This window comes from Leguminivora glycinivorella, chromosome 7, assembly GCF_023078275.1.
Source record: "Leguminivora glycinivorella isolate SPB_JAAS2020 chromosome 7, LegGlyc_1.1, whole genome shotgun sequence".
NCBI lineage: Eukaryota > Metazoa > Arthropoda > Insecta > Lepidoptera > Tortricidae > Leguminivora > Leguminivora glycinivorella.
In genome coordinates this window covers 9,312,184-9,336,987 of record NC_062977.1, presented here as the reverse complement: position 1 = coordinate 9,336,987, position 24,804 = coordinate 9,312,184, and the positions used below count along the sequence as shown (strand labels likewise).

At 36.4% G+C, this 24,804-nt stretch overlaps 2 protein-coding genes across 2 annotated transcripts; one reads left to right on the top strand and one right to left on the bottom strand.

Annotated features, from left to right (window-relative positions):
* Nucleotides 1-16,253: 16,253 nt before the first annotated feature.
* Nucleotides 16,254-19,897, bottom strand: LOC125228141 (protein kintoun). The gene is made up of 3 exons (XM_048132599.1): nucleotides 17,762-19,897; nucleotides 17,557-17,677; nucleotides 16,254-16,992 (listed from the first exon to the last, which is right to left on the bottom strand). Exons 1-3 carry the CDS (start codon nucleotides 19,780-19,782, stop codon nucleotides 16,591-16,593), a joined length of 2,544 nt encoding a protein of 847 aa, XP_047988556.1. The 5' UTR covers nucleotides 19,783-19,897; the 3' UTR covers nucleotides 16,254-16,590.
* A 330-nt stretch (nucleotides 19,898-20,227) lies between these two features.
* Nucleotides 20,228-23,963, top strand: LOC125228162 (rRNA methyltransferase 3, mitochondrial). Its single transcript, XM_048132619.1, has 5 exons — nucleotides 20,228-20,825; nucleotides 21,145-21,392; nucleotides 22,035-22,190; nucleotides 22,925-23,219; nucleotides 23,737-23,963. The coding sequence occupies exons 1-5, from the start codon at nucleotides 20,410-20,412 to the stop codon at nucleotides 23,903-23,905; spliced, it is 1,284 nt and encodes a 427-aa protein (XP_047988576.1). The 5' UTR covers nucleotides 20,228-20,409; the 3' UTR covers nucleotides 23,906-23,963.
* Nucleotides 23,964-24,804: the final 841 nt, after the last annotated feature.

Here is a 24,804-nt window from a genome sequence, read left to right as displayed (position 1 = left end):
TTTTTAATCTTTTTTTTGTATAGAGAATGTATTGAACATTCATTGTATGGTTGGATTCTTTTAATATAATCATAATTGGACATATAGTATCTAGTCTACCTGGGGTAGACATTAGAAAATTCAGAGCGGTGGATAAACTATTTTTCATTTTAGTTATTACAGTTAGCAGTGATATTTATTATTTATGCGTTATCATTTTTTTACATTATATAGGGTGGTATACTGTACAATATCGGTAATCACCAGTGCAGATCCTCGTTTCTAAGCATAACTCGGTCAGTATTTTGTTCTACAAAGATCAGAGTAGGGAGGGCCACTATTTTTTTTTTGCTTACTTACTTTTATAATTTTTTGCATTTTATGCTATCAATTTTGCATTATGAACTGCAAAAAAAAAAAACAAAGACAGGAAAATTGAAAGTAGGGTAGTGAACTTACAGTAATTGACTCTAGTTAAAATGTGAACATAAAATATAACATTTTGTTCGTACGAACATTTTATTTTTAGTATGTGCATCAAACAATTTTCACACATTGTCAAATTTCTTGCGGTTAGTAATTATTTTATAAAATTAAATATAGATGTATAAAATGAAACCTATCATAAATAAATTGAAATTTTCTTTGCCTTCGAGTCAGGGTAGAGTGGAGTAAAATGGGATACGTAAACTTTTGAAGTTATTGTGTAATTTTATTTCCATTTTTATTCGTTATTTTGATTACTTTTAAAAGCGTTGGCTTTCTGTTGAGATCGAGTGAAAGAGCGAATGAGGAAGTAAGAATGGTTACATTGTGTGTGTGTGTGTGAATAATTTAGAGATGATGAATGTTTATAGATGTAAGAATGTTTTGAATGGGATGAATGACTGAATGATGTGTGTCTTGAATGTATTTTTTTATGGAATGAGTGGATTGATATAGACAGACAGCGCTGGAAAGTGGTCAAAACTAGTTTGGTCGGAATTTGCGGGAATAAACAGCGGGGGGCCGAGGGAAACACATTAGCCATAAAAAGCTTATCGGTTAGGTTAAAATCCATTTGGATTCGACCCATTTCAAGGGTAGTTTTTCGTGGCTACTCACTCTACAAGGTAATAAGACCCATACTAAAACACACACCTCATCTTGAATGGGATGTATTTGACAATCGACATATTTTAGGGCCGATATCGTCTAGTGAGAACGAGGCTCTTTTCAATATTTGTTTCCTTGTTATGTGTTCAATATGTGAAGTTTAGTATCATCAAATCATTTCTTCATTTGATCATGATATGGTACCAAGTTGAGGTACATGGTTATGTCATTTAAGGTTTGTTTTATAAAAATAAAAAAAAAGACACACGTCCAAACAGATCTTAAGTCAGTATATTTTATTCAAGTATGAGACATGCGCCAAAACATGTGGCTGGAGTGATTAGGTAGAGGAATTGGTTTGAGTTCCGACAATGGAGATTGAAGGCTCTGGACTTATAATGAGAGCTCTAAAGGTTTCTTCGTAATTGCGTGGGAAGTTATTGTGAACTCGTTGAAATTATTACGATAATTATTCCGGTCCAACAGTGTGGATGGAATGAATATTCGCCGCGACCGGGGAACGAGCTAGCAAGAACGGGTTAATAGGACCTATCAGATTCACAACCTGGTATCCCTGGCGATGCGTGGACTCTGAGAAGGGGTTATCATGGTTCATTGTCGAAATTCTGATGAGCCAATTTCAAAACTGAGTCGCTAGCAGTTGCATAGTATTGGAATACACACCACACGATTAGAAATGGGGGATATTTCCGACTGATCTAGAAAGATATTATTCTTTTATTCAATTTATTGCTTCTTTTGCTAAATAAGATTAGATTTTTTTACAAACCACTTTGTATTTTATAAAATAAATCTAATCTGGGGGCGAGTTGTAACAGAACAAGCGTCTGACGAGGAAATGGACTCGTTATTACATATAAAACTTACGGCGAATCAACTTTTCCTTGACCAACTTTTTGGTGCATATTTCCTTCGGGATTTCATTGAATATTTTAACAAACAATATCTTTGATGGTTAATCACATGTTTAGTTACGTCATCACTGATAAAATTCACTATTATTAAATGTAAAACAGGTTGGAAAAACGTATTTATCAACAAACTACGTTCACATGGACGAAATACTGACATTGACAGTTGTCAACTGCATAGCGTTCCGATATTATGTCTTGGTTCCAATTACGAGTCAGAGAGGTAATAATGACTAATATTGATTATTATACTTCCTGAATATATCATTCAATGTAACAATTAAGAATAAATGTGATCTTTCATTGCGAAATTACTTACTAAATTGATTTAAACAATCTTTCACAAAATAATATTTACGTAAAAATATTTACGGAACACTCCACTATTGGACTACATAGGTATCAATACCAATAGCTCTGTCTCTCTCTAAAACAGCTGCAATCTGCACGTGTTAATAAGCAAACATCCGCGTGATGATCGTGAACTTTATTGCGTAGAGCGTATGAGTGTAAACAAAGCACTTGTGATCTTTTTCTTATGTGCGCAAGTTAATGGCTTTCTGTCGATGTTATGTCGATACTGTGTATAGTCGAGTATGTCGATGTTATGTCGATATTGTGTCGATAGTCGATAGTATGTCGATGTTATGTCGATATTGTGTCGATAGTCGATAGTATGTCGATGTTATGTCGATATTGTGTCGATAGTCGATGGTATGTCGATAGTATGTCGATTGTGTGTCGATACTGTGTCGATAGTCGACGGTATGTCGATGGTACGTCGATAGTCGACGGTATGTCACGATTAAGATCTATAAAAGGGTCGGAGGAGCCGACGCGCGTCATTCTTAAAATATCAACAAGACTAACAGTGTCTCTGGCTTTTGTGTGTATACTGGTGAGTGAAGTTGTTCTGCTATTATTTCTCTGTTTGTTTTTACTTGGAAATTATTCTAAGTGATTGTAAACTTTGAAATTGTGTCTCTGTTTGATTGTGCGGGGACAATATTGTCGTACAGTTGAACTTGGACCTATGGTGGAATTGCTTTACTGTCAGTTGTGGGGTTAATTTAGTGTTCTATTTATAGTGTAGTGTTACATTTAAATTAATGTGTATAGTGAAGTTTTCTGTGCTTTGTTTCGTGAGTGCCGTCAAGCAATACAAAGACTGGGTCGATGTATGGCTGGTGCTTGGGGATAAGTCTGTGTTTGGTTTTGTAGGGAGCAATTCTTGCAAAACTAAGCTTAGATTATAGCACGTAAAGGAAACTTCATTCGTTTATTTAGTTGGTCAGTAAAATTGAATTTAGTCATTTTCTATGGGGTTATTTTGTGAAAATTATAAGCCAGATCATTGTTTGTGACAGACTGTTGTCCGGCTAAGCGCTTTATACCTTGCGGCTGTTAAACATAAGGCGTTTAGGAGTCTTTTGTTCCAAGTGGAGGGCTTGGGCGCCTTATTTATACTTACAAAAGGCGTATTTTCTCACCGGTCTCAAAGAGTCCAACTGTTAGATGGAAGTGAGGACTTTCACGATTGACGAAAGACATTAGGAGTAATCCTTGCTCACTGAAGTCGGCAGTATTTGAGGCTGGGGTCCTATATATATATATATATTTATTTACTCGGTGCTTTAGTCCATGCTGGCGTTGGTCGCTGGAGATTTCGGTTGTGATCGATCCATATCTAAGTAAAGTCTGATCGCAGCTGGGTCTCCCATGTGGCTGGTACTGGTGTGTCCTAGAATACTGGATATATACACGGATAGGGCGATCTACTCTCTGCTACCCTAGCCCGCGGGCAAGAGCAGAGGGGGGGATAAGAACACAAGCCTATAGGTTGCCTATCTCAGCTTCGCTGGCTGAACTGTACAGCTTATGGTAGGGATACACTTGTGCATATTTTGAACACAAGATCTATGGTAAGTGACGGTCTGTGTTTCAGATATGCTAGAATAGGGAAAACGATAGGAATAGGGTAGAGTCACACACTATTTCTATGAAAGTAGAGTTCTTTTATAATTGGTTTTGGAATATAATTGGTCAATGTGTATTGTGGAGAAATAATTTAACTACTACTATTTATATGGTTTAAATGGACTTTAAATGTGGTGTTTATTATCTTAAAATATGTGGTAAAACTGGTAATTTATAAAATCTCTTATTACTTAATTTATTTGAGTGAAATTAATAATTGTGGTAGCAATTTCTGATTCTTCATGTAGCATCGGGACACTTGAGTGTTGCTAACTAGTTTTTCAAGGTAAATTCTATCAAGTTGGTTAGGGAAACAAACTATTCTTTGGAATAAAAAGCATAGGTTTGTTATAGGGCCCAGTGGCATGCGAGCGCCGTCCACTGATGAAAGTCAAAAGCTTAAAAAGTTACTAGACTTATTTCTTCGTTAAAAGTGGTAGCAACTGCTCGGTGCCTTCGATGATACATTAGAAGGATCGAGAAGTTATGGTCTATTAGCAGTATTGGGGAAAAGGGGGTTTAGCTAGGGGAAAAGAAACAAAACAAAAGGGGGGTTAGTTAGTAGATAGATAGCCCTTCTGGCTTGGCATAGGACTCTCAATAAAGCAGTTTGATTGAGATTAAGGATCCTATTCCGCAACGCAAGTTCGTACCCAAGCCAGGATCACTAATAGAGCGTAGCGGTTGTTTTCCAAAATAATTTTTAATATTTATTTCATGTATGTTTCACTCACTAACTTTTATTTTAAAATTTCTTCATTACGTCATTAATTTTCTCACATATAACTTTCTAGGCCTAAATCTGATAAAATACTCTTCTATAACACTATATTATTATGCTACAATAACCTTTATTCTTCTTTAAAATATAAATAAATAAAATTTTAAAAATTAGTCAAAAATACAGCTGATACTCATTAAAGGATCTAGGTTATCGCGGTTCACGTCGAAGGGTTCTACTTATTCACGCTAGACGATCACAAGGCCAAATTTACGGGGTATATTTAAAGGGGGGACAAGTAAGTAAGTAAATAAGTAAGGTGAGCGGAGGTTTAGTTACAAGTGATATTGGGAGTTTTCAAATCTTTGATTTGAAACTCCCAATAATCACCTACTAACGCTAAAGGGTTTTTAAATATATACGATGTTTTAAACGATTAACATCCTTTTCTATAATTTTACAACCAAGAATATACATATCGTCCAAAATCATTCTGAAACTCCGAGACTGACAAATAACACAAGCTAACTTAAGATACGGGTCAAGTTAGTGTTAATGTGAAACTGCGAGCGACGGAGGAAATAATCCCGGGGCTGGCCGCTATTGTGGCCGTCGCTTCAACAATGAGGTGATTAATGGCGCACGCGTATAACCCCGCCCGCCCAGCGCAAGTACAATATGAATGTGATCCTCCAGAGAGTTCGTGCACACGAACTTCCAAAACTATGCTATTGAATACGGTTTGCTTTCAAAAATTTGGTTTTCGTCGCGCGAGTACGAGGGATCTTGATTTCATAAGACGAATATGATATCTAAATTGAGACTTACTTTAACGATTGATAAGTATTTAGATTACACTGTATTTTATTTTAAATAAAAATGCCGTTCACCCTTGTCCATGGCAAATGCTACAATTGCTACAATATGAGATTGTGATTCTCTAGTGCCGTACCTAGTTACATACATATAACAGGCTAAATTTTGTTTTTTATTTAGTTTTTTGACGATTCCAGCTTTACAGTGTGTAGGTACACTGTAAAGCTGGACTAGTTAACGTCACAATCGTATCCTAACTAACTCTCTCTACCGCGCTAACGAAGCGTAAGCGATTGTCACGTTGGCTAGATGCCTATTATCATAGTGCATGTGTTTTGTTGGCGCCTAGAAGTGTTTAAGAGATGTCTCGTCTGCAAATAGTACTTAAAAGGTACTTCAATTTAGGTACTAGAACTGGTTATATAACCACAGTGCAAAATATACACATGTATGCAACCTTAACTTTAACCTTAAAAGGGATGTCTTCCAATCAATCTGTAAGGAGTTTGGAGATAAATGAACTAAACACACTGTCATAAGTACCCATTGAAAGTAAATGAGGAGTGTAAACTCAATAATGTTACTAACGAAACCAATACACAGTCATCTTCTTGACTATAAATCTACACATACATATATTTAGTTTGGTTCAATATAGATAAGTAGTTGTAGCAGTTGTAGGTTGTGAAAATGGTTGACATAAAACTACCTTTCTCGTCGAATATCAAAACGTCAAAGGAAACTACGAAAAAAGGAAATGCGGCCACATCCAGTTAGTGCTCGCTAAATAACAGGAAGGAAGTCATTTCGAACCCATATGTGTAAGCAATATGCCACGGCCGTCCCCTGGGATCTTTAAACCGCTGTACTTATCTCGAGAAAAAAGAAAAAAACAAAGCTTCCTTGTGATTTAGGACCAGGAAACCCGGAAATGATATCTTTATTATTTGATAACGCTGCGACACTTCCGACACACTTTCAAGCCTAGGGAAAAAATGTTCCAATATTATATTGAAACAGGGGTATGGACGTGATGAAAATATCGTACGGCCTGATTCTCATTTAATATATTAATCCATGTCGACGTACCTATACACGGTGGGAATGAGTATACCGACAAATATACGTCAAAATTAAGTCCCAGAAACGCTACGGATCGGATGTGTCACTAAAACACTCACCCAGTGTCAAAAGTGGCGTTTCTTCAAAAACCATTGGCCTAAATTAAGGTGAGGATCGATTCTCCATACACTAACTTTCCATATGTTGTATATAATGTCAAAATTCACAGAGTAGAAAACTAGACTACATTAATACGAAATTCCAGTCGTCCCCTTACGTCTTAAATTTACAATCGAGCCGTTAGTAAGTGTTTAACTCGCGCCACGGAGAGTTTTTAATGGTAACGAGGTAGTTAATGACGAGACGGCTCACGTACCCGGCGCCCATGATGAATACGACCAAATGCGTTTCCACGCCGGTGCAAATAGCACCGTGACGCGTAACCCGGGGCTCCATTACTACACAATGTATTGTGCGCATTTGTAAGGGCTCTACATACCGAAGTCCGGCGCTTTTACAATACGACCATTTTAACAATACTAAGTACTTAAGGAGTTCTGAAGAGTTATTCTACAGGCTTTTTAACCGGAAGGCGAAGAAACGAGAGTATTTTTTGCATGTATTATTTTTATTACTATAAGTATTTTTTTTTTCTAATTTCAGATACTTGCCTACATTTCTTTGATATGTATATTGACATAATAATATGTACTAGACTGGAACGTCTGGAACATAGAGTTTAGTTGTTTTAGATTAATATTTATTCTAGAGTGTAATAAAATATTTTTATGCGATTATTTGTGTGCGTAGCCTAACGGCACAAACGCTCACAAACGCTCACGAAACGAAACGCTCGTAGATCTATCTCTATCGCTCTTGCGTATTGGCGCGACAGAGCCAGACTACGGGTGAGTAGCCGAATGGCACAAACGCTCACGAAACGAAACGCTAGTAGATATCTATCTCTATCGCTCCAGGCCCCGCAGCCGAATGCCATTTCTCCGACGCGAAACGAAAACGGAACGCCGCGAAAGGTAGTCTGGCTCTGTCGCGTCAATACGCAAGAGCGATAGAGATAGATATCTACGAGCGTTTCGTTTCCTGTGCGTTTGTGCCACTCGGCTACGCACGCTGATCCCTTTTCAAATTTTCGTGTATTTCTTTTATATTCCTTAATTTACCATTTCTTATCTCATTTACTCATCAGGTACCTTGCACTTACTCGTAGATCTAACGGCGATTGTGCAGCGTCGTAGAATATGTGGAAACATTGCAGGGCTTTTCTCTTTCCGCACAGACGTTGAATGTACCTTCTAGGTACATATAAACGAAATATATAGAACGATAATGAAAATTAAGGTTCTCTTTTCATTTTACTAGCTATCTCGTTGCTCGCGCACGTAGAGCCGTTAGCGTAACATTGTCTAGATACGTTTTATAGTCGCAGGTCGTCTAGCTGCTGGCATAAAACTATAACAAGAAAACTATTCTCTATTTTAGGTCCATTCCCGTTTTTGGTTTATATAAATGATTTGCCATGTATAGTAAAAAACTTTTGTGAAATAGTACTTTTTGCTGATGATACATCACTGCTTTTTAATGTTGACCGAAAATCTACGGATTACAATGTAATTAATAGCACGTTAGCTGATGTACTGCAGTGGTTTACTGTCAACAATTTACTTCTTAATTCTAAGAAAACCAAATGTATTCGATTTTCTCTGCCGAATGTTAAACCAATCGATACAAAAATACTTTTGAATGATGAATGCTTAGAGATAGTAGATACAACACTGTTCCTTGGTTTAACATTGGACAAAAATCTACAATGGAGTCCTCATATAAGGAAACTAGCAAGCAAATTAAGTTCAGCCGCATACGCCGTTAGGAGAATCAGGCAACTGACTAATGTTGAGACAGCTCGCCTAGTGTATCATAGTTATTTTCACAGTGTAATGTCATACGGTATTCTGGTTTGGGGCAAAGCAGCTGACATACAGACTATCTTTGTATTACAAAAGAGAGCCATTCGTTCTATTTACAACTTAGGAACACGTGAATCAGTAAGAGAACTCTTCAAAGAAATTAATATCTTAACTGTAGCTTCCCAATACATTTATGATAGTATAATTTATGTTGTTAAGAATTTAGACTGTTTCACTAAGAATTCTGATATCCATAATTATAATACTAGAAACAAAAATAAGCTTGCCATAAAGAAATTTCGTGTCCGTAAAGTACAGAAGTCATTTGTTGGGCAATGCATTCATTTTTATAATAAGTTACCTGACACTGCTTTGAGATTACCCCTCCCAGCTCTTAAGAACTACTTAAAAAAATCATTGATGTTAAAGGCTTATTACAGAGTTGAGGACTATTTGACAGACAAACATGCATGGCCCGAACCAGAAACTACAAAAAACGAATAGCAATTAAAATTATTGTATTATGTATAGAGGACACAGTTCAGATAAGAAAGCACATCAAATATTTTATATTTTATGTTGTGTAGGTAAATTACATATTTAATGATATTGAGATTCATATTATCTTTTTCTTCTGTGACAATTTGATATGTTTTCTCTGAAGAAGAACGACGTATTATTAAGCAATAATATAATTTATTGAAATTAATTTCCATAGAGTACCTAGTCTGTTCATATTCTTTGATGAATACTTTTGCATGTTAAATTGTAAAAACATACAAACAATGTAGGTACGTGATTTAAATCATTTTAATTTATATGTTAGTGTATGGGTTTTTAGCTTTATAAATAGGGCCGTGAACATGTTGTCACCCGTCGTCACGGCTAGGGGTAAATGGGCAACACGGTCCCGAGGCCTCTTTTAAATTGCGAGCTTGTTAAATAAAATGGCAAGCGGCCTAAAAGCGTCTGGCCGCAGATTTCATCGTAGATATGTTTTTGGCCCGGTATTTGCAAATTGAAGACATCATTAACAAAGAAGACAATTATGTGTAAGTAGGTGCCTAATATATGCAGGAAGTCGGGTGCGCCAAAGTTCATATAAAATTGGTACATAGATTATTGGTAGTCCGAAAATGTTTCTCATACAATTTTACATTATAATGACCATTATAACAATTTTATGTTAATAACTATCGTAACTTCGAATGACTTAATGTTCATAATGTCATTCATCATAAATACATTTTATTTATACTAATGTTAATGTTTATATACTTATTGATCATAACGATTGCGAGAAATATAATTTATCGTTATGTTATTGAGGAGTGTCTTTTCAAAAGGGCTTATTTCCATTTTTTCTTTTTTTTTAACTATGAATGCAGTTTTTCTTAGTACCGAAAATTACGCGTTGTTTTGAGATAAAAGTTCAAAAAGTCTCGCCTTGATCTTTAAAAAAAAGATTAACATCAAAGTTTAGAACACATTTTGAAAAATGTGTAATGATTATTTATGTGGATAAACCAATGTATGTATTACAACAACAATCATATCAACTTAACGTTAATACAAAATCCAAAAATAAAATAAAACTATTTTAAAATAATAACATTTACGTTACAAGGCCACAACAAAAGGGCTTAATTCCCAAAAGTTCGCATCAAAAGTGCTTAATTCTTAAAAACATATGGTAATTAAATATTTATTTAGGTACACATGTTACGTTTGATGTAATCATAGCATTAACGTCAACTTACAATAATACAATTTAGCAAATTAAATATTAATTTCAAAATAAATACCGTGAAATTATGGTTTTCTCGATTTCCCAAAAAAAGTTCAAAGTGGAAATAAGCCCTTTTGAAAAGACACTCCTCTAATTGTTAACAGAACAGAAATCACGTCATGTGACAGAGTCCAGTTAGGTGTGACGACGAGCGTAGCGAGGAGGAGCGTGTTAGGTTGATCGTGAACGACTTTTTAATGTAAATTGTATATGTCACTATAAAAGCTCCAAGCGCGCTTCTATAAATGGCACAAGTTTTTCATAGAACTTCCCCAAAACTTTTTTAATAACTTTATGATGAATGATTTTCTTAAACACAAAATTATGAATGTTATTAAATATTTGTATAGAAGTTATGATTAAAAATTTTCGGCCAAATTATTATTATGAACAGTGTTACGTTAATGACGCTCAAACTAGAGATACCTCAGGATCAGAACGGTCCTGAAAATCGTAGCTCGTTTAACCTTTCGTATGCGTCTGTCAAAAAATTGTCATTAATATATTAGTCATAATAACTACATGTTAAAGTTGAAACAATATGGAGCAGATCTGCTCCTAAGCATACGAGAGGTTAAGTTACAAAGAGCCGACAGACCGACACCTGCACTATGACAAGAGTCTCATTCATCAAGTAGATACGGCGAGCGAAATGCCAAGCGCCGGTCTGCAATCTGCAAATGACTAGCGGATTTTGCCAAAGTCCGACCTTACTGTTCAAAAGGCCTTTTCAACCGTAATAACTATTGCCTATCATATTATGACCTCTACATTTTAAGTAGGTAGGTAAAACTGAATGATGTACCTAAGGTACAGCGGGGCAAATCCTGACTGGGGGCCATTGTAACTGATGAATTCCACTGAACACGCGTGCCATATGTAATAACCAGTGGACACTCTAATTAATAATGCAAAGATTTTAAAAGGATGGATGAATGAAACTTAAATAAACCGTACTCCACTCGTACTAATTCTTTATCAACAAACTAGGTACATGTACGCGTATTATGAGTTTGAGAGCTATATTAGACTCCCCACAGCATAATTCGTGGATTTCAGTGAATCGGCTCCCTACCCTACGGCTAGGTATCTAGGTAGTAGGTATATAGCGATAGAAATCACGATTACAAGACTTCAGAATCTATCCTGACATAACATGAATTGCTAGAAGACTCAAAATAGGTATGTAGTAAATACTCACCTTTAATGTCATCTTTTCGCAGCTAGTTTCACATACTCATGGTCACAGTCGCCAGAAGTCCCTGCAAAACGTGAAATATCTGGGTGGCTAGCCGAATGGCACAATCGCTCACGAAACGCTCACGAAACGAAGCGCTAGTAGATATCTATCTCTATCGCGCTTGCGTATTGGCGCGACAGAGCCAGCGGCGTATCGCTTTCGTTTGGCGTCGGAGAAATGCCATTCGGCTACGGGGCCTGTTAAATTTGCTTTAGGCGGACCACTACAGGAAGTATTAATATAATCCAGTGACCAGTAGGTAAGAGATTATAGATGGTCTGAACAAGAGTTGACACTCACAAGTACAAATGCTTTTATTTCGTAAATAAAACATTAATACTTTATCCGAGTATTAGGTATACAAATGTAGGTTCTTACCTACCTGCTTGAGAAGCTGTGTAATATTTATTTCATGCACCTCGAATAATATTTATCGAATGTTGAACAATAATCATATTATTTATAATATTAATCATAACAATACAACAGTTGTCAAGAAAATAATCGTGAAAAACATAATGGCCCCTGTACACACATGGCCAACGGTTCCACCAGCCCTTTGTGAAACCCCTTGGCCAAGATAAGAGCCGCTGTTTACACATTGGCGAACCAATCACTTGGCATTGGCTCTTCATGAAAGATGGACGTGTAATGAAAAAATCTAGGAAATTCTTGGTCATAGACGTTGTCAGAAAAAAAATATTAAAAAATAATAACCCCGTAGTAAAATTAAATTATTTGCAATATTAACAATTTTTTGAATATTCTGATAAGAACATTTATCTTTTTTAGGAAATACATTAAACATTTGCAAGGTTATTTTATTTCCTAAAATCTACACTATTATTGGCATAGATAAACTTATTATTTTCGTAAATATATCACTACTGTCCTCTCTGACGGCTGACGACCAACTGAATGAAGCGCCAACGTGTAAACGCAGTTGGCCATTGGCGCCAAGATCCTTTGATGTGTGGACAAAAAACCGACACGAATCGGTTGGCCGGCAAGCACAAGCGCCAACTGCAAACTTACGGCCAAGTAGCCCTCTACACACATGGCCAAGGGGGTTGGTGGAACTGTTGGCCATGTGTGTACAGCGGCCATAAGACGAGCGGAAAGACGTTTCAGTAGGTATATTTTTACATCCGGCCAGTACGCACGATGTCTGCATCATCACATGAACATCATGCAGGTTTGTCATGTAAAGGCCGTGACACACGGCGAAGTCATGGTTTGGACCTTGAAACTTTTTACGTAAGTGAGAGCGAGAAAGAGCTATTTTTTCTCGCTCTCACTTAAGTATACCTACGTGAAAAGTTTCAAGGTCGCGGTGCGGTGCGGTCGTGAGTTAGCTGCTTAAGAAGAGGGGATGACACTACGACGTTGGTTGCCACCGTTTAATTTCTACCAAGGTGCTCTTTTTTTCATCCTCTACGAATGGTGCCGATTCAAAATCAAAAATCGTTTGAAATGTCAAGCGCGCTTAAGTAGCTAACAAACGACCGCACAGCACCGCGACCATGGAATTTTTTCAAGAGAGTCGTTTGTCGACTAATTACTTTAATCATGTCGTGACTTCCACGGTAGAAAATGTTCGTCCGGCATCGTATGAGATATATAATAGGTAACATACCTACACATATTCACGACTGTGTTCCCAAACCCCAAACGGGGCAGGCAGAGTACTTATTTTATTACATGAAACTCTAAGTTTCAGTGACACTTTTGGCAGTTAAGGGGGGCGGCGGGGGGTTTTGACGACCGGTCTGGCCTAGCGTGTAGTGACCCTGCCTGCTAAGCCGCGGTCCCGGGTTCGAATCCCGGTAAGGGCATTTATTTGTGTGATGAGCACAGATATTTTTTCCTGAGTCATGGATGTTTTCTATGTATATTAAGTATATTATATATATCGTTGTCTGAGTACCCACAACACAAGCCTTCTTGAGCTTGCCGTGGGACTGAGTCAATATGTGTAAGAATGTCCTATAATATTTATTTATTTAAAAAAAAACGAAATCAACCTACAGCTACGCTACATAAGTAGGTCTTGCGTATTATAATTTATAAAATACCTACGTCATACAATGCACGCATCCATTTCTTTCGATTCTAAGCTTTAATGGACAGGACGTGCTAGATACCAAATGAGTATACTATATTCGGCGCTGGGTTAAGTTACGGTTAACCCTTCGTCTGTGTTTGGTATGGATCCTAACATATGGCTTTGGACTTTAAAAAAATATGTCAAAGAATAATAATTTTATGACAATTTTTGGCAGCAACAGACGAGGAGTTAAGTAGTGAAGTAGGTATGCCAGTTAAAAAAAATACATATATTCATTTTGTTGACACATTTTATTCAAAATTACATCATAATTAATATACCTAATCATAAAAATCAATCCACAGAGATTAATAAACTACAGAAAACAATAACTTTCATGATCATTTCATTTCTATCGATAAACATTTACACAAACTCACTGAAATGTGCCAGTTTATGACAACAGCTGGTCAACACTCGACTTACTTGGCCAGTGATAGAAAAGGCACAAAATATTTAATACAGCTGCGCATAGCATACGTACCTTACAACTGGGTAGATTAAATATACAAATCTGTCCCTTTACAGGAACACGCATAGCATGAAGTATACCACGCGTCTTTCTCAGATTACGTACCTAAGGTCTTCCCGCACTTATTAACGCAGAAACGGTAATTGTCGACACATGAAATCTTTCTTCTCTTTTTCTTCGTTCTCTCTTAGACATACAACTCGTTTATAATGTATAGGCCACAGTCACATCTCCGACACTGGCGATCTATGAAAGAGGCGCGTTCCTAGCACAGTCTCAAGCTCGTGTAGGTGAACGCGTACTATGCTTGTTGAGTGAAATATGACAGGTCGACTGTTCGCGTTTTTGACAGGCGGTAACTGTGAGGTAATCGAGAGGGGGCGGGCGGCGCTTTCAGTAGGGAGCGGGAGTGGCCACACTGTACGATAGTACTCTTTTTTATACTGTGCTACAGTAGATTCTGCGTCGATAAGTGAAGACCTAAGAGGAAGACTGGAGACCCTGACGCGAGAGATATTTCCTTCAAGCACTCATGCTAACTAAGCCGTGAGTACATTTTACCGGTGTATATTTAGCTGTTTAAATAGTTTCGGTTTTAATAGCTGGCGTATAATGGAACTTAATCAAATGCATGCTTCATTAGTTGAAATCTATTCTAACTGATATTTTAAAGAGAGACAAGCAAAGGTTTAACCAACCAATAACTTTTTAGTAACTTCAATTGTATAAGTTTAGTAACTTGAATGGTATACAATTCGTTCAAAACTGCAATAACATATGCTAAGCGCGGCAGTATACAGTACAACTTGCACTAAGTACATTAAGTTACACTGGTTAATATTGTTAGCGTACAAAATCTAGCAACGCATCATTTTGTATGTTTATCATTTTTAATTATTAAACTGGGTATTGATGTTATATTATTAGTTATTACCTATTTAATTAGCTACTTTGTGATAAAGTCAAGATGCAAAAAGTTTCATATCACTATCATAATAATTAATAACATTGTAGTTACAATCAGCTCATACTTCTTCAAACACATTGGTACAGTCAGCAGCAGTATACATGGCAAAAGTGAGACCATTCTTGTAATTCTATTTTATCCTTCGTATTAAAAAAAATACCTGATCAGGCAGGCAATCATGGTCGCGCGATAAATGATAAAACATCAGGCCGTCCCTATCGCACTTATAAATAGTGCGATAGGGACGGCCTGATGTTTTATCATTTGCGCGACCATACTTGCCTGGCAGTTTGAAAACTTCATATGCACTTGACTATAGCACAAAGCCACTTTTACATCTGCCAAACAACTGTTTTATTGCTATAAGGTGCCTGCGTTACATCCACTCCTATTCATTCTACCATCACTGTGCGTTAAATCTAAAACTTAAGCTACAGGACATGGTTATTTCAATTAAATCTTAGCCAATAATACAGTTACTCTATTTTGTACCATTTAAATGCATATCAACTACCCAATATAAATATTGTCTAAATGAGCACAATGAAAATTATCTGAAAATATTTGTATAAACCTAGATCACTAGATGTCATTTTATTGTTGCTTTTGCATGATGGTGGCAAACACATTAAACACTTCGGCTATAATATCTACAGGGCTGTATTCTGTCTGAGCCTTGGGGCTCATTTCTCGAAGCTACAAGTTACAACTTACAAGTGGTTGTCAATGTCTAATGACAAGTTGGAAAGAGAGTTCCGCTTGTAACTTTCAGTTTTGAGAAATGGGCTCCTAGTAGGCAAGTGTGTGGGTAACGTGATATGTTAATTTCGCACTTACAGTATGTGCGACAAGGACTCACAATCTCTTAGGTTCTCCGTGTGTAGAAGAGTGATAGGACTGCCGCGATAGGTCATATCACGCTACCATTCTTGCCAACCTAGAATACACGACTGGATAATGAGTTGTAGCTATTTCCTTCAGATTATCCTAAGACCTCCATTAGGTCTTCTAATAAGTGGGTTGTGTGAGTAGGTTTACAGTATTCCACCATCATAAAAATGTAACAAAAAGTGTAATGATGTAAAGTTAATTATTGCCTTTTACTATCATTTATTAACACTTTCGAAACCGGGCTCTACGCGGCGCTTTAACCCATGTAATCGGCTAATACACGTACAAACTGTAACATTTTGTACTATACTTTGAATGCATATATAATTATCATAATTTACGACACTTGTAAAGCTAATCTTTTTCTATTCAATGTTTTTGTAATTGACCATACTTGTATGTTACTGTGAACCATTGCCATAAACTCAGCAAACTTGTAAAACAACTAAAATAGCTACACGCAGTAAGATAGGAACTAAATTAAAACTGGGATTAATACCAAATTAATATCTAAAATACTATCAGCAGACTAAAGTTAATAAAATGAAACTGGGACATCAGACATTTGTATAGTATTCAGTGCAAATCCCTAAGGGATACGTAAGTCATGACAGCTTTCACATGTCCAAGTCAAATATGAGATCGTTTTTGAACATTACTTCTTGGTATTGGCCTTTGTTCAGTTTATCTGGATCATAGAGATCAGTGTTATGTTTAATATTATCACAGGTTTTGGGTTCAGAGGCTTTTGCTTTCTCTGATGTTGACTTGTTTTCTTCATCTTTAGATTTCCATATAACAGGTTCTGGTTTCCTCGAGTTGTTATTGTTGTAAATGTCAAATACAGACGAAGGGGCACTGCCCTCGGAGGCGTCGGTGTCGATGCCGTCGTCCTTCCTTTCGCTGGGGATGTCTCTGCCGGTGGGAGTGCCGCGGCTCTCGCTTTCAACATCTGAAGTGTCTGCTAGACCGCTGTCGCGACGCTGTTTTAAAGCTGACTTCGGTTTCGATTTTGGAATCTGAAAAATCAATGAGATAATATGTGATTATAAATTATAACAATAGCAAATCAATTGAGCAGGTAGAGAGAAGTGGCTGATCATTACTTTTTGTTTACAACATTTTATGAAGATATAACATTGTTATTGAAGTTTTTTATTATCTTATCTATAAAGCCTACTATCAGACATCGAAATTGGGTCAAAAATAAAGAGTGTTTTAGTTCACAACATTTTCATAAGCCAACATGCCAAACATGTATTTAAATGTCTCTAATACAATAGTTGGAATGTTGGTTTATAAAAATACATTTGTGAACTTGACTTGTTTGCAATGGTAACATACATAGGTATACTTAAAACGTTTACATCTGCAACAAACGTATTATACTACCAAGGCCGAAGGTGCAAATTAAATTATCCATGTGCTAAATATGGTTAGCTAGCACTTGTTCAAACATTTAACAAAGCACATTAATTTCATAAAAAGATTGTTTCCATGAGTCACAAGAATTATTTAGTTAGCAGTGTTAGCACTCTTTACTGGGTTGTGATGGAATAGAGAATGAATATAACTGAATATACCTGAGTAGAGTTGTTGAAATCATCTTCTGCCTCACTTTCACTCTTGCGTCTCTCTTGAGTACGTTTTTTGCTCTTTTTCTTTTGATTCTTTTTCTTCTGCCCCTCAATAGATGAATTATACCTGTAAATGTCACACATAAATTAGAACTGTTCATGAAAAAAACAGAATTTTTGTCAAGTAGATATTTGTCACTAATATACATACCTATAAAATTGCTTTGCAATAACATCATTGAATCTAACAGTCTTTTTTAAGCTGGATTCTTCAGGAATACAATCAGAGCTGACATAATCCATTGAAGAAGCAACATCTCCCACACTAGACTCAGAAAAGCTTCTCATCATGTGTATTGGTTTCCTAAGTATACTCTTGGCTCCAGTCTCATTCATTCCCGAGTCCACCCACACAATTTCTCTCTCTTTAGGAGATCTCGGTGATTCAATATCATCACTGTCCTCACTTTCAACATTTGAGGACACTACTATGTTTGTCTCGGAGCCAAAATTGGTTACTTCAACAACAGGTAAAGAAATTTCATCTTGAGGCAGTTTCTGACTTAAAGCTGATTGGTCACTAGAAGACTTTTTCACTTGGGACATGTCAAAGTATTCACTGGTTAGAGAAGCATCATTCAGACCTATTTGGAATTTCTCAGGCAGATTGCCTGATGCTTCTAATTGTAAAATAACATTGTTATCCCATGGTTCTCCAGTAGCATTCTCAAATCTTATTCCCTCATCAAATACAATAAGTGCTGCATAATGAACTGGTACAAAGCCTGACCCTACAGTTGTAAATTTGATGTAAACCTTATTGCCTTCACTCTTCACTTTAACAGAGTCCGGCTCAGTGTTTTTAACATGGAAAGTAAAAGCAACAATATCATCAAGCACATTATGTGTGTACGAGGGTAAAATGTATCCATAACAAGGGTCTAAAAATACTTCGTCTGATGATTTGTGTTCTAATTGTTGAGTAGGAGGACTTATAGAAGTCTCTGCAACAGTAGATGACAGTTCTTCAACTAAGTTATCTCTCTGCTCATCATCACTTTGGGAACTTGAATTTCCTTCACTTTCAACTCCACTGTCTGCTTTACTACTATCTTTCTTTAGATTTTCTCTGACTACAGGTAATGTGACAATAAGCATGTGTTTTGTTTTATCAAACTTTGCACTTCCATTCTCATCGTTAACTGTATATGGAAGAGTAATCGCAAGTTTGTATTTAGCTGGCATTTCACAAGATAAACTCAATGACTTCTCCTTAACATCTAAAATGCAATCTTTAGTAGATGACAGTAGAGGAAGATTAATTTCAACTACTATTTGACTGGGTATAGCAGTATACTGTTTACTGTTTTTGTCATAAGTGAATTCTTGCATGTCAACATTCTTTTGTTGTTTGATAACGTACTTTGGTATAGTGTATCCATTGATTGTTTCATGAGTAAATTCTTTTTTAGATGTAGTTTTAGGTTTAGACTTACTGACTTTTTTAATATCTTCTGATTTAGTAGGTGCTGTTGGAAATGTGCGCTGTGGATATAACTTCTCCAATACCTCAGGAGATAAGGGTTCCCCTCCTTCTTCATCATCTAAAGGAATACCCTTAAAATCTGGATCCTCTTTCCGAATAATAGCTGGAGTAGTCATCCCCTTATATGATGACTTAGGAAAACGTAAATTGTTGTTGTCTAAGTGAATGTTGTATGTTTTCATCAAGCCATCTAAAGCAGTTTTGTTAACTAGTTCACGGAACCTTTTGTTAACCTCTGCCATGCGCAATGTGTCAGGGTGAAAAACTACATCGTAAATGACACATCTTTGTTTTTTATGATCATAATCTTCCCTCGGAGGAATTATGGTGTATGGTATTTGCCAATTCATACCTCTCTGGTTGTCAACCTCTTGAACGCTGCAGGACGGTTTGCGGACATTATCGTTGCTACATATATTAACGAACGCTTTCCGGTCGCCAGCGACGCTTGTTTTGATAACATATCCGCCCTTCGGATTGATAAAGGTTACATCATAACCACGCTCTTTCTCTAGCTGGGTCATTTCTTTCTGGTAGAGCGCTTGATTCGCCGGGTCACGTACTTCTTCAGCGTACTCCGCCAGCATTTCTCGAAATTTCTTATTCTTCATGGCGTCTTGAATATTTTCAAGATCAGACCGGGTAAATTGGATTTCCTCGTCACGAGGTTGTACGCCTGTTGCCATTTTGTCTAGAAAATTGCGTTGGTTTAAAAATAAACACAAAATAACTATGCATTCACAAAATCACGATAATACATTACACATTCAGCTGAGAGCCGATGATAAGGTTAGTGTTGCTTATTGACAAAATTTTCCATCGCAACGCAATGCAACGTCAACAAATGTCATGAGACCACGTAATACAAAAAAAAAAGAATATTGTTATGTTGTTCACACTGAAAGTAGAGCATGATTAATACAGAATGAGAAAATATAAGAGCAAAGAATTTAAGAGGCCTGATTTTTATAGGAAAAGGTGTTTGTTATATGATTACGGTGGATTTTAATAAAAATATGAATAAAATTTATTTTTCTTATTATTATTTTTCTTCGTGTATACCACTTTTAAGTAAATTGAAGTTTGGTTTGACATATCATATGTCAATGTCAAACAATCTAACCTAACCTAACCTAAAACAAAACCTAAATCTTCAGCACAGCACTCATGCAACTGTGATCACGAAGTATTATTTTAAGTATCTGCAAGTGTAATTAAAAGTCTTTAACCTTATTCTCTAAGTACAGCATGCATTAAGATTTGCAAACATTGACCTCTTAAAAAATATTGGTAATATTGTATAACGAGTGAACATGTCGTTAACAAATCTTCATCGTATCGTTGTTCAGCTAGTTGCCCGGCATCCAGTTCTTGATACAGCAAGGACTTACAGCCGATGGGCTCACAGAAGTCCAGCTAAAGTAATCTTGCCTTATGAGCCAAACTCCGAAGTAAGTTTGAAGAAGGAAAAGATAATTTCCTTAGATCCTGAGAAGTTCAATAAACCAAAAGAAAGCAATAAAGAAAAGATTTCTGCAACAAACAGTGCTCAAAAAGAAACATCAACTCAACTAACAAATCAGCTATCTCCTGAAAAATCAAAAGAAATAAAGCAAAAAAGAGATGAGATAATGAAAAAGCGGAAGTTCTATCTAAGTCAGGCTAAAGTGTTTGATGATAACAATGAAATTATGTATGAAAAATTGAAAGACAATGATGGATGGTTAAGGTAAATTCCTTGTAATGTAATATTGTCTAGCTCATTAACCAAAACTTCCCTTGACCAAATGCTTAATCTTTTATTTTCTCAACCTGGATTTCAAACTTAATTTTGATATTATTATGTTAGAGGCTGGCAACCTGTCACTGCAATGCCACAGTTTCGTTTTCTTTCAACCCCTTATTTGCCAAGAGTGGCACTGAAGCTTTAGTAGTTTCACATGTTCTGCCTACCCCTTTATGGGATATAGGCGTGAATGTATGTATGTATGTATTAAGTATTACAGTTATTGTCAGTATTTAAGAAACTATTTATTGAATGTTTTTAGTTCCCTTCTCGTCAAATTAAAATCAAAGAAGGACAAAATGCGCAGTGGACAAATCCTTGTAGAAGGTTGGCGATTAATAATTGATGGTCTCGAGGCCAAGTGTCCTCTAAAGTATGTGATCTTTAGTAACACGGAGGATCTGCATCATTTAAGACCATTCTTACCAAAGACTGGAGTTAAATTGTACAAGACTTCTTATAAGGAGATATCAATGTGGTCTAATGTGGAGACACCTCCTGGGATATTCGGTTTGTATATTTTTTTATATTTGAGTCTTGTCTATTTGATGAGGGAGTTGTTTTTGTAGTAAATACTGCTGTAGGGCACAAACTCCTGTAAGTATTTGTATGCATAATAATTTTTTTCAGACATTGATGGGTAGAGCTTCACTCCTTCGGCTCTTACCTATGTTTTGATTTTGTTAAGTTCAAAGCAACAAAATAACTTGAATTTAATTCTCATCATTTAGCCTTTTCATAATCTTTTCAGATATTATGGTGTACTTCATTCTATGGCAGTATGAACTTAGTCCTTAGCATTTGAACTGTGACTTTATTTTTAGTTTGTTTTAGTACTTGTGTAAATGGACATACTCTTTTTAGAAATTCTTGTATTAAATAAATAAATTACACAGATTGGCTGAGACTCAAGAAGACTTGACAGATACTCAGTCAACAATATATATAAAATACAAATACTTATAGATAGAAAACATCCATGACTCAGGAACAAATATCTGTGCTCATCGCACAAATAAATGCCCTCACCGGGACTCGAACCCGGGACCGCGGCATAGTAGGCAGGGTCACTATGTGCTAAGCCAGACTGGTTGTCAAAACAAAAAAGAAATGAACTATAAATATAATGAAAATGAATTGTTATAATTCCAGGTATATTTGAAACACCTACACCACAAACTGTGAAAAGGTTCTCAAAGCCATTACCAATGCAGATCATATGCGACCAAGTAAGAGAGCCAGGAAACTTGGGGGCCATACTGAGAGTGGCTGTGGGATCTGGTTGTGAACAAGTATTGTTGACAAAAGGTTAGTATAATATTGTCTTCGGTTACCGCGATAGTTACTCATGAAATAAAACTATGGAAACGGATTAAATCACGTATAATGAATTTAAAATACATCCCGACGTTTCGAACTCTTTACAGCCAACGGGTGACTGAGGAAAAATTAAAATGTGCAAAAGCTACCCACATACAAGAAATATTAACCAACCATGACCACAAATAATATAGATTTATAAGGCAGGTTCACACACTATTAATAAAGCTAGTTATACAATATTCAAAAAATTTACAAAATTAAATTTTTTTTTTTTAACATAGTAATGGTAAATTTTTTAATCCGTTTCCATAGTTTTATTTCAAAAGGTTAGTATCTTAACACATTCACTGCTGAGCTACTGTTGATAACATGAATTTCCCAGATGTAGCAAAAATGCGTCATAGAGGAAGAATGACAATGTGTCGCGATTAGCACTGAATGGGTTAAGCACAGTTTCAATGTATTAACTGGATTATTTTTCTAACTTATTACTATATTACTCCTGCTGTCAATTACATGGTGCATTCTTTCAGACCAATCCCTGGAACTGTAAGAACTGTATGCCTAGTAATAGTACAGGAGAGATGCAACACTCTCTTGCTTGCATACGGATAGAATATATATTATAAATAACATGTATTCTATCTTTATAGAATACATTTTAATTTTAAATGTAATTTATCTTGAAGACTACTTTAATAGACACATTTTTTTTTCAGGGTGTGTTGATGTCTGGGATCACAAAGTTGTAAGAAGTGGCGCTGGTGCTCACTTCCGGCTACCAATCTACACATCCCTAGGCTGGGAAGACTTGCCTAAACAACTTCCAGAGCACACTTCAGTTGTGATTGCTGACAGCAATGCTAAGTTCGACTTAGATGTTGAGATACCTAATGAGGGAATTGCGAGCAAACTTCCAGTTTTGCCTTATTATGGAGTTGATTATGCCTCCTTGGGTCATGTGACTTTGATAATTGGTGGAGAAACTGAGGGCATTAGTGAGGACAGCTACAGGTAATGAAGGAAAATATCGAATTATTCCTTATTAAATGTGGATTATTAATCCAGGGATCTTTCTGGACTAGACTGGCCAGGCAGACGAAATACTGGAAAGAGCTGGAGGAGGCCTATGCCAACAGGCACACTGAACTACGCGACTTCATCTAAACAAACAATCACAAACACCACATTCAGAAGAAAAGGCTAAATAGATAGATAGATAGAATCCAGGGATACACTAAATCGCAGCATGTAGCCAGCATGACGTTATAATTTATAATTATGTTGCTGCTGCAGTTAGTGATATGTTAGCTTAATATGATTTCAAAATGACTCATATGTTTACCGTTTAGCTTAGATAAATTATCTATTGTTCCAACTATGCGCCACGGAATTCGTATAAAAAACGTTAAACGCGGCAAGCGGGCTTATGGGTACTTTTGCATCGGTAGGCGCGCGGGCCCGAGACCTGGTAGGTTAGTTTTATGTTATCTCTCTGTGTGTGTAGAAAACGTTATATTTTATTTCACAGGTTGGCAGCTACCCAGAATGGTTTGCGGCTCAACATCCCTCTCCAAAGAGGTGTTGACAGCTTGAACACCGGCATGGCGGCGGCGGTCATCGCCTTCGAAATCCGAAAGCAATTCATACAGGCCTTTAGGAAAGCCAAGGCGGACAAACAGGCTGTCCAAGTAACTTAAACAATTTAATTTCATGTAGAATTCAGTGATAGTAAAGTAGTAAATATATGCCTATTCATTGTTCATTTTATTTTTTCCTATGAATCATACCTACAGGTTCTGACGCTAAGCACATCTATGATCTATCTCTTTACATGAGTTAGAAGTAGGTAAGATACCTAATTATAGCTCCCAAGTGTTGCTGACAGAGAAACTGGAGAAATAGTGTAATTAAAACACTAATTATTACACTGTTACTCTTTTTACTTAATTTGTAAATTTTTATGATCACTGTAAGCAATTTCTTTGCTTTTAGGCAAAACTGAAGAATTAATAATATGAAGTGTTCAAGATGGATGTTAATGCCATCTAGTGATCGTTGAGTCAACTTGAAAGCTGCGCGAGAAACCCTTTTAGCGCGGGTGAAGCTCGGAGCTGCGCTTAATGACTTTTCTACGATCCACGAGATGTCGCTACGTGTACGTTAAAGGCAAGTTCGTTTATGTATATTATTGTATTTATTGTGTCCAACGTTGCCATGCCTCGGCCGAGGCACGTCTGAATTTAGCCATTTTTCGGTTAATACAATGCCTCGCTCTATAGGTATGGACCTGCCAGATAATCACCTAGACCTAGACAATCTGCATGGTCGTGTCAAAACCAGTCCAAACCCATAACAGATTGTTTAATTAGAATCTATCTCGTTCCGATATGTGATACCTACTGATGGTTAATACTGCCTTTAGTAATTTAAATTGTTCTATATTTACAACATTCAGGTCGTATGACTCCGTCCAAAATTAAATTTTACGGACTATAAGCAGGTTGAGTATAACACGGCTAATAAAGTAAGTGATATATAAATTATCTTTCCATCCGCAGTGTCAAAATTAAGCAAAGTCATTTCAGATTCATGCCCA

Excerpts from the sequence above, each read along its gene's own strand:
- LOC125228141 (XM_048132599.1), bottom strand. The coding sequence starts at position 19,782 with ATGGCAACAGGCGTACAACCTCGTGACGAGGAAATCCAATTTACCCGG. Across the intron at positions 17,678-17,761 it reads ATTGCAAAGCAATTTTATAG|GTATAATTCATCTATTGAGG; the intron begins GTATGTATATTA and ends TGACATTTACAG. Across the intron at positions 16,993-17,556 it reads ATTTCAACAACTCTACTCAG|ATTCCAAAATCGAAACCGAA; the intron begins GTATATTCAGTT and ends TTGATTTTTCAG.
- LOC125228162 (XM_048132619.1), top strand. The coding sequence starts at position 20,410 with ATGTCGTTAACAAATCTTCATCGTATCGTTGTTCAGCTAGTTGCCCGG. Across the intron at positions 22,191-22,924 it reads ACAAGTATTGTTGACAAAAG|GGTGTGTTGATGTCTGGGAT; the intron begins GTTAGTATAATA and ends TTTTTTTTTCAG. Across the intron at positions 23,220-23,736 it reads ATTAGTGAGGACAGCTACAG|GTTGGCAGCTACCCAGAATG; the intron begins GTAATGAAGGAA and ends TTTATTTCACAG.